At 37.9% G+C, this 10307-nt stretch overlaps 1 protein-coding gene across 1 annotated transcript; it reads right to left on the bottom strand.

The window, feature by feature from the left end:
- Positions 1-1949: 1949 nt before the first annotated feature.
- Positions 1950-9723, bottom strand: LOC123631577 (zinc finger protein 501-like). Its single transcript, XM_045541351.1, has 3 exons — positions 9524-9723; positions 7294-7420; positions 1950-3160 (listed from the first exon to the last, which is right to left on the bottom strand). Exons 1-3 carry the CDS (start codon positions 9635-9637, stop codon positions 1950-1952), a joined length of 1452 nt encoding a protein of 483 aa, XP_045397307.1. The 5' UTR covers positions 9638-9723.
- Positions 9724-10307: the final 584 nt, after the last annotated feature.

Genomic DNA, 10307 nt, shown 5'->3' with positions numbered 1-10307 from the left:
GCTGGATCTCATCTTTCTCCTTCAACATGTATCCCTCCATTCATCACCTAATGTGACAGTGTCATGATGCTGATATAGGCTATGGCATAGTCATGATTTATTAATAAGATCTATGGACTCCTGGCTTTTGTACTATGTAGAAAAGCTGGTCCTGGGAATTGTTATGGAATGATGAGAGAACATAAGGAGTTTTATTGAAGAAAATCATTGTGTTTAGAAATAGTTGATGAACATACAACAGGGAGGCCACAGAAGATAGAGAACAGGGCCAGGAGGGCTCTCTTCAGCATATTCTTGGATACTGGGATATGACTGAAAGGCTTTCGATGAAACCAATTTTAAGTTCCCTGAATGTAGAAGCCATGTAATAAAGAAATGGCTTCCTTCGCCAGTGCCTAACATAGCAGATACATGAGTAAATAGCTTTGAAGCAAGATTTTGTTCATTCCTGCAAACAATTACAAAAAAAAGGTGTTGACCTTTTCCTCTTTTTTCTTGACTTACCCTCCCTCCCACCTACATCCCTTGAAGTTCTGTATTAATTCACATACACAACTAAATTTTATTATAATTTCAGGGAATTCTATGATACAAACTATACAGCTGGACTCAAAATTTAACTCTTTGAAAGTTCCTTCCAATCACTTTCACTCATGATTTCTGGTTTGTATGTCCTCTTCTACACTTGTTTCTCACAATTAATGTTTGCCAACATTAGGCCATGGGTAGCAAGCGCAATACATGGCCCTGGTTCATAGAAGTGGTTGAGAAAGCTTAAAGGGGCACATTTAGCAAGGGTCAGTCAGAGTCAGAGCAGAAGTTGGTATCAGGTAGGTCAGTGCACATGAAATCAAAGAAAGCAAAAAAGGCCCAAGCAAAGGGATCAAAAATCAGGTCAAAAATACAATGTTATACAATTAGGGAGGGAAAGCAAAAACAGAAATAAGGACACAAAGAGCCCTTGAGGGCTAATGTTGATCTTTATCACCTTTTCATCTGCTTATAATTCTACTGAGTCAATCAGGAGTCTAAATCAGTAGTTCTTAATCCTGGCTGAGCCTTAGAATTACCAAAACTTCCTGGTACCCAGGCTACACCTCAGTCCAACGTAATTAGCATCTCTGTGGCTGGGACCCAGGTGTCTTTTAAAGCTTCTTTGGTGATTTCAAGGTTAAAACCACTGATTTCAATGTTTGAAAACATGCAAGTAAGCAAATGGAGTGGGGGCAAAGAAAAGCAGGATGTTCTGGACTTTGATTTTTTTCCCTCTTTTTATTTCCCTAAAGAAAACTCCTGGTAATTTTCCTCTTTGGGGGTCTTGATCCTTTCTCTTTTGGCTTCAGTTTGAAACTATTTAGAGAACCACCAGCCTCAAGTAATGTGCATTTTGCTCCTCTGTTTAGTTTTTCTATTGATTTAAGATACCCAACTCCTTACCTTATTTCTCTGCCTAAACCAGAATTTCTCCTTCTGTGCTGTCTTAGAAATCCTCTTCTCTATGGCCTCAGTTGTATTGGTTTTGCAACAGAGATATATTCATAGAGCCCTACTAAGTTTACTCACACGCATTCTCCCTGGACTTTCCTCATCCACTCCCACTACAATTTTAATGAAAAGTGTTTTCAGCTCTTCACAACTTCATCTATCCCCTTCCTCACCAATATAAATAATCTTCTTTCTCAAGAAGCCCTTGCCTGGTTGCCATCCCATCCAATCTTCCTTCTAGACAGTGACATTCATCTTGTTCTCAGAAGTCCACTTTCTAATGGTTATTTTAAAAGACCATAAACATCCACATCTACTTCTTATCCTCTTCCTTACATAATAACATATCAAGGAAGAAGGCTATTTCTTCTGTGACACAGCCTCAAATGTTCTTGTAATATGCCCCATAATACTTAGATCTGCTCAATCAGGATAGAATAATTATTTTATGAATTTACTGTATTCTATTTTTCATGAATTTCTTTATGTTGATGAAAGGCTGAACGGACAGTGAAGATTTTCTCACATTTCTTACACTTGTATGATTTTTCTCCTCTATGAATTTTCTGATGTTGAATAAGAGATGAACTCTGGCTGAAGGCTTTGTCACAATCAGGGCATTTATAGGGTTTCTCTCCGGTATGAGTTCTCAGATGCTTTGTAAGGGATGAGCTCTGGCTGAAGGCTTTCTCACATTCTTTACATTTGTAAGGTCTTTCTCCAGTATGAATTCTCTGATGTCTCACAAGAGCAGAGCGGTCACTGAAGGCTTTCCCACATTCGTTACATTTGTAAGGTTTCTCCCCAGTATGGGTTCCTTGATGTTGAATAAGAGCCGAACAGTAACTGAAAGCTTTCCCACATTCACTACATTCATAAGGCTTTTCCCCTGTATGAGTTCTCTGATGTTGAGTAAGTCCTGACCGATCACTAAAGGCTTTCCCACACTCTTTACATCCATAGGGTTTTTCTCCAGTATGAACCCTCTGATGTTTAATGAGAGATGAGGTGTCATTGAAAGCTTTCCCACATTCCTTGCATTTATATGGTTTCTCTCCAGTGTGTATTCTGTGATGCTGAATGAGGTATGTACTTTGGTTGAAGGCCTTCCCACATTCATTGCACTCATAGGGCTTTTCTCCAGTGTGAATGATATGATGTTGAATAAGGGCTGAACGGTGACTGAAAGCTTTCCCACATTCATTACATTCATAGGGTTTCTCTCCAGTGTGAATTCTCTGATGCTGAATGAGAGATGAGCTCCGACTAAAGGCCTTTCCACATTCATTACATACATAGGGTTTCTCTCCAGTATGAATTCTCTGATGTAGGATAAAGGCTGAGTAGTAACTGAAGGACTTCCCACATGCATTGCACTCCCATGGCTTTTTCACTAGGTAAGCTTTTGAATGCTTAATTGGGTTTGAACTTTCCCCAGTTTCATTATAATGCTCCATAGGGTTTTTCTTGTGTTTAATTACAACTTGTCTTAAATCATTCTTCTGATTTTCTTGCTGCCTTTCTAACATGTCTTCATGTTCCCAAGATTCTATCAATGTGGAGCCCCAGCAATCATCCTTTTTAAGTCTTTCTATTATCAGCTCCCTTTCAGATACTTCTTCATAAACTTCCTGCTGTGAAAGGAACTCTGTAGTTTCAGGCATACATTCAGAATCTGAAATGAATAAAAAGCATAAATGTTCATGTTCTGTGTGTTAAGAGAAAGAAAACTGCTAAGTAGCATGAGAACAAAGAAAATAAAAATTATACCTATTAAAAAAATATATGTATGGATGTTCTCATAAAGAGCCTCATGGCAATGGCAAATGAAGACATTTCATAGAATAATAGGGATTAGAGGATGGCTAATATAAGACACAACACAAGGTCAGACAATGAGCATTCCTATCTACAAGAATGGAAAACTGAACAGACTAACCTGGGAAGAGGACAAGCAGAAGAATGAAAATAAATATTAACATAATAAAAGAACTGAGAAGGGAGGAAAAGATGAAAACACACATTGAGAATGATAAGTTTTGAAAAAGTACTAGAGAAAAAATCACTGATAACAATACCATCTGGAGAGAATCAGATTTGACTTTTTAAATAGTCCTTGTTTAAAGCACAATTTTTTGTTTACTGTCTGCTTTAAATATGATTTTGAGTCTCCACTAGCTGAATTTCTCAAACAGGTTTTATGCATCCTCTCATCACATACTTGCTCCTGAGCTTGCTGCAGTCTGGCTTCTCTCCTCATTGTTCTCATTGAAGTCAATAACCATTTATATGTCACCTAAACCCACTGGATCCTTTTCACTCCTTCTTTAGCTTGGCCTCTCAGCAATACCTGACACTGTTGACCATGCCTTCTTCCTGACAATGTTCTCTCTTGACTTTTGTGACTCTATGCTCTCAAGTTTTTCTCCTGATCTCTATTTCTCTGGAAATTTTTCTGCTGTTTCTTCTTCTTAAATTTCAATATTTCTTAGCATTCCATCTTAGGCTCCTCTCTTTTGTCCCTGTGCCCTCTCCTCACGACATTCTCTCCTGAAAAGACCTTATTTATTCTATGCTTTTAATTACCCTTGACCAAAACCCTTATCTCCAGCTTAGTTTTCTCTCCCCTACACCCATTTATCCCACCACGTACTTCATGTATCCATTTAGAAATATCAAATTCAATATATCTACACCTTGACTCATCTTTTCCTGCAAACTGTACATTCCCAGGTTTCATCATCTAAGAAAATATCACCACCATTATTCTTGTTAATAAAAAGGCTTTAATATAAGAATATGAACTCTACCACCAAAAGGTAAATTTTCTGAGGGTAGGAATCACGTCTCCTTTGATCACTGCTATTTCTTGGAGCCTATCACAGGGCTGACAGAGAGTAAGCACAAATTAAATACATGTTGTTTGAACTGAACTGAACACAAATAACACAAGAAATGAGGCAACTCTGGGGGACAGTAGGCCTTTCTTAAGATTCTTTTATCCTGTTACAGAAATGTAATCAATATTTGAGTAACATATACTTTTAATGTTGCCATAATTTTTAAAAATTGAGAATATGATAGTATATAAAATTTAATATATACTATGAACTATAACAATATTAGATAAATACTTTTATGGTGTTCATTATATATAAATTCCTATTCTGAAAGTTTAAATATATTAACACATTTAATCTTACAAACCTCAAAGTTTTTATAGCTGAAAGTCAGAAACCTGAGAATCGTACTGGACTCTTCCCTATACCCTACTAATCACAACAGATAATTCACCAAGTTTTATGGATTATACTTCACAAACCCTTCTCAAATCTATCCTGTACTCTCCCTCCCCACTATTTACACCCCAATTTAGCCACCATCATGTCTCCCCTAAACTAATCTATCATTCTCACAATGGGTCTGCTTGTATCTTCTCTCCATGCAGCACTTCCCAGGCTCATTCAAATCTGAATGCAGAAAACCATTAAGTAATTAACAGAACAAGATTCAATGATTATCCAGATATTTGAACTATCACGGCATTTAAAATAACTATAATTAATACGTAAAAGGCTCTTGTGGAAAAGGTGGACAACACACATGAACAGCTGGAGAATTTTAGCAGAGAGGTGGACACTATTAATATAAGACAAAGTCAAATGGAAATGCTAGAAATGAAAAAAAAAACATGGTAACAGAGATGAAGAATGTCTTTGCTGGTATATCAGTAGACTCAACAGAGCTAAGAAAAGAATCAGTAAACTTGTAAAGAGGTGAATAGGAATTACCCAAACTAAAACATGAAAGAGGAAAAAAGAGTGAAAACAAAACTAACAAACCAGAACAGAGCATCTAACAGCTGTAGGACAATATCAAATGCTGTAACATACATGTAATTGGATGGAAGAAAGAAAGAGAGAATGAGAAAAACAATATTTGATGAGCTAGTGGCCAAGAATTTTCCAAAAGTAATGAGAAATATCAAACCAAAGACCCAAGGGAGCTCAGAGAATCCCAAGTAGGATGAAAACATAGACACACACCCCTACTTAGACACATCATACTCAAACTGGTGAAAACCAAAGATAAAGAGAAAATCTTAAAAAAGACTGCTATAGGAAAAAAAAAGACACATTACATACAGGATAACAAAGACAAAAATTACAGCCAGAAGACAAGAAATAACACATTTAAACTACCAAAAGAAAGAAAAATTGTCTTTTCATTCTGAATAATGTCTAAAAAATAAAAGGAAAGAGCAAAAAACAGGAAAAAAAATTGTCACCAAGAATTCCATATGCAGTGAAAATATTTTTCAAAAATAGAGATGAAATAAAGACTTTTTCAGACAAATAAAGCCAAGAGAATTAATTACCAGTAGACCTGCACTATAAGAAATGTTAAATAAAGTTCTCAGGTAGATAGTACATGATACTAGTCAAAAACCAGCCTCTACACAAGGCACCAGAAGATACTACAGGCCAAACCAGGCCCACCACAGGCCAAATCTGGCCACTCTCATTTGTTTACACATTGTTTATAGCTGCCTTCACACTATAATGGCAGAGTTCAGTAGTTACAACAGAAATTTTATAGATTTAGGTTTTATGCTTAGGTCTGTGATTCATTTTGAGTTATTTACTACATATGGTGGAAGGTATGAATTGAAGTTCATTTTTTTTTTGCATATGGATGTCCCGATTTTCCAGTATTATTTATTGAACAGACTCTCTTTTCTCCATTGAATTGCTTTTGCACTTTTGTCAGAAATTGACTATATATATGCAGGTCTATTTCTGGTCTATCTGCTTTGTTCCACTGATTAATAGCTATCCTTTCACCAACACCACACCATTTTTTATTACTGTAGCTTTATAAATCTTAAAATCAATATAATGGAAGCTACCCTTTTTCAGTTCCACATAGAATGAACTTTTACCTTACAAAAGGGAAAATTCTGCCGGGCGCCGGTGGCTCACGCCTGTAATCCTAGCTCTGGGAGGCCGAGGCGGGTGGATCGCTCGAGGTCAGGAGTTCGAGACCAGCCTGAGCAAGAGTGAGACCCCGTCTCTACTAAAAATAGAAAGAAATTATCTGGCCAACTAAAAATATATATACAAAAAAATTAGCCGGGCATGGTGGCTCATGCCTGTAGTCCCAGCTACTCGGGAGGCTGAGGCAGTAGGATCGCTTAAAGCCCAGGAGTTTGAGGTTGCTGTGAGCTAGGCTGATGCCACGGCACTCACTCTAGCCCGGGTAACAAAGTGAGACTCTGTCTCAAAAAAAAAAAAAAAAAAAACAAAAAAAACAAAAGGGAAAATTCTGAGCCCAAAGTGATCAGGGATTCCCCTAAGGGATGAGGGATCTCTGAATTAAGCAAAATTACTACATTTTAGATGTCATTAGTTATCAAGGGAGCTTATTGCTAAGGTCTGAATGTTTGTGTCCCTCCAAAATTCATATTTTAAAATCTTTTAACCCCAAGGTGATGGTATTAGGAGGTGGAGTCTTTGAGAAGTGATTAGTACCCTTATAAAAGAGGCCAAAGAGTGACCCATCTTCACCCCTTCCACCGTACACGGACACAGTGAGAAGGCACCATCCATGAACTAGAAAGTGGGCCCTCACCAGACACTGAATCTGCTGGCACCTTAATCTTGGAATTCCCAGGCTCCAAAACTGTGATAAATAAAATTTTGTTGTTTATAAACCACTCAGTTTATGGTATTTTGTTATAGCAGCCTGAGTGAACTAAGACACTATGTTCCAGTAAGTAGCTTGCATTACAAAATAAGACTTTCTTACCCCAAAATACCAGGCTCCCACAATTCTCCACCTTCATATCCATGCCCGTGTACCTTTGGGCAGAATTCAGCTGTTCCAGCTCCACATGGGTAAAGTCCATTTCCTCATCTTTGACTGTCATCAACTCCTGGAAGAACAAGCACATTCTTAAAGGATTTGGCAATCCTAAAGGAAGAGAACAATCTAGAAGAGTGTTTTTAATCTGAAGGTTAAACCTTTATTTTAATCAAATATTCAAGTATTAGTCCATGTTAAGGAACATAATGATGAAAGCTAACATTTATAATTTACTTTTTATGTGCTAAATTCTTTGAACTCTCTCTTGTAATAAAGACCATATGAGGGCCGGGTGTGGTGGCTCACGCCTGTAATCCTAGCACTCTGGGAGGCCTAGGCGGGACAATCGCTCGAGGTCAGGAGTTCGAGACCAGCCTGAGCAAGAGTGAGACCCCGTCTCTACTAAAAATAGAAAGAAATGGTCTGGACAGCTAAAAATATATATAGAAAAAATTAGCCAAGAATGGCGGCACATGGCTGTAGTCCCAGCTACTCAGGAGGCAGAGACAGAAGGATTGCTTAAGCCCAGGAGTTTGAGGTTGCTGTGAGCTAGGCTGATGCCACGGCACTCACTCTAGCCCGGGCAACAGAGTGAGACTTTGTCTCAAAAAAAAAAAAAAGACCATATGAGGTAAGAGGTAAGTAATATTATTAACATTATCTACATATGTAAGGGCCAGATCTGGGATTTGGACCAGGGAGTCTGATTCTAAAGCTATACTCTTAACTTTTCTGCCTCTAATATATTTTACTAAATAAGCCTAATATAAATTAACCATTGAATGATAATGAAATGTTAGTTACTGATTATGTTGTAGATGGAATAAGGCTCAGATATGTAATATATATTGACTCCAGGAATATTCTGAGATTTTATAGAAATTAAGTTGATATTCTATGATATAGACATTCATGCTGTTCTAGTATAGGCCACTTCTTTCTCTGTACTTAGGGCCACGACTACTCAATTTGTTTTGTTATTCTTTAGTAATTAAAGTGGTTCTGAATGAGTGAATTTACTGATTTTAAATTGAAAATGATCAATTGTTCTAAGGAAAGATAAATATAATGATAGTCTTGTGACAATTGTTTTAAGGTAAGATACTCTATAATGACAGTCATGTGAGTATACTTTGTTAACCATAATCCATTGGAGAATACTTTGTGCAAAAGTCAGTCAATAGGTGAGAATGGCTAGAGGCATAGGATTTAGAATCAGATATAACATGGGTTCTAACCAGGGCTCAACCATTTGATGATGCTGAGCAAGTTTCCATGAGCCTCAGCTCCTTCATCTGTGAAATAGGTATTAACCCTAACTCACAGGCCTATTTATTTAAAATAAATAAAGAAATGTTTGAAAAGTGGGTCTAAACATTGGAGTTCCCCAGGGCTCAGTCCTTAGACATCTCTTCTCCATCTACTCTTACATAACTACAATGTTATTTCTCCCTTCTCAAAACAAACAAAACAAACAAACAAACAAAATACCTCTTTGGTCTTCTCTTGCTATTCCTTCCACCTATCGCCCTACTTCTCTCCTTTCCTTTAGAGTAAAACTCTACAAAATAGTTGTCTATAGTCCCTGGCTCCAATTTCTCTCCCCGTATCTTCTTTTGAACCCATTCCAATCCATCACTCCCACCACTCCATGAAATTGTTTTTGGCAGTCACCAGTGACCTTCCTACTTTTAAATCCAGCAGTCGATTCCCAGGACTCATCTTCCCTGACTCAGCAGCAGCATTTAACACAGCTGATCATTCCTTCCTTCAAGTGGTCACCAGAATGCCAAACTTCTGGCTTTACCCCTATCTCATTGCGTATATCTTCTCATCTCCTTTGCTGCTCCCTCTTCATCTCCCTGATCTCTAAGTGCTGGAGAGCTACAGAACTCAGGAATGACATCTCATTTCTTTTCTATCTACACTCGTTCTCTTAGGAATCACAGTCAGTTTCATAGTTTAAAATATCATCCACCCAGATTACTCCCAGATTTGAAACTCCAGTGTGGGCTCTCCCCGGAGCTTTCAGTCTCCAAGGAAAAATTACTTTGGCTCAGTTCTCCAGATGGGATCTCCTTGAATCGCTGAAACAAGATCAAAGAAGGACACAAGGACACAGTATGAACACCAAGATAAGATTTCAGAGGAAGGAAAGTAAACTCAAACTCACCTGGAACTCAACAGGAAGGAGCTCAACAGTAGGTTCCATTTCTTCTGTGCTCTTCTTTTGGAGAAGAGAAGCATCCTCAGTAGTCATGGCTAAAAGGAGTAGAAAATAAGCCATGAAGGAGGTAAACTCTGTCTTCCCATTTCCAAATTCACTCAGACAAAAGTTGTCACAGGCCAGCTGAATTATACATATGGGGTGACTCTACTTAACTCAAAAAATCCAGGCAGAGATAGAGTTAAGTTTTGATCAAAAAGTTAAACTCACAAACTCACAACACATCAACCTTTTGGAACAGTCATGTCGTATCAGGAATGAAAAAGTGTTACCTGTCCTTTTCACAAAGCAAACACTATGGAATATTCTCCCATCCACAGCTTCAGAGAGAATGTGGATGAGCATAGCAGCACTGAAAGAGGAAGATGGGACTGGAGAATGAGCTACAAGGAGCCTACAAGTGATTTCCAGAACAGTTACTGTGTACTTCAGGGCCTTCTCCTGACATGTGTCTGCTTCCCTTTTTCAATCATGTGGGGGCACTTGACCTTTTCATTCTCATCGAAGATATTTCTGCTATTTCTTCCATGTTTATTTCTGTAGTTCTTACCTTCCTCAACTTCAACGGTCAGATAATCCATGATCAGTTTCCCTTCCTTGTCCTGTTATTGTTATGACTTCCTCAGTATTCACTGTTTCAGATGAGAGGAACATGGAGTTTTCAGCAATACATAATCTATCTCCTTGTGTAAATCATCTGCCTCTGCTCTGAAGCTCCCGAGAGATTGTG

The sequence above is a fragment of the Lemur catta genome, chromosome 2, assembly GCF_020740605.2.
Source record: "Lemur catta isolate mLemCat1 chromosome 2, mLemCat1.pri, whole genome shotgun sequence".
Taxonomy (NCBI): domain Eukaryota; kingdom Metazoa; phylum Chordata; class Mammalia; order Primates; family Lemuridae; genus Lemur; species Lemur catta.
Note: the sequence above shows the minus strand (reverse complement) of the source record. Positions and strands in the feature narration are given on the sequence as shown.

What these genes read in the sequence shown, in the direction of transcription:
- LOC123631577 (XM_045541351.1), bottom strand. Translation starts at nt 9,637, where the DNA reads ATGGCTTATTTTCTACTCCTTTTAGCCATGACTACTGAGGATGCTTCT. An exon ending in TCCTTCCTGTTGAGTTCCAG is followed by an intron (nt 7,421 to 9,523) that starts GTGAGTTTGAGT and finishes TTGTTCTTCCAG; the next exon opens with GAGTTGATGACAGTCAAAGA. An exon ending in TGGGAGCCTGGTATTTTGGG is followed by an intron (nt 3,161 to 7,293) that starts GTAAGAAAGTCT and finishes TATTCATTTCAG; the next exon opens with ATTCTGAATGTATGCCTGAA.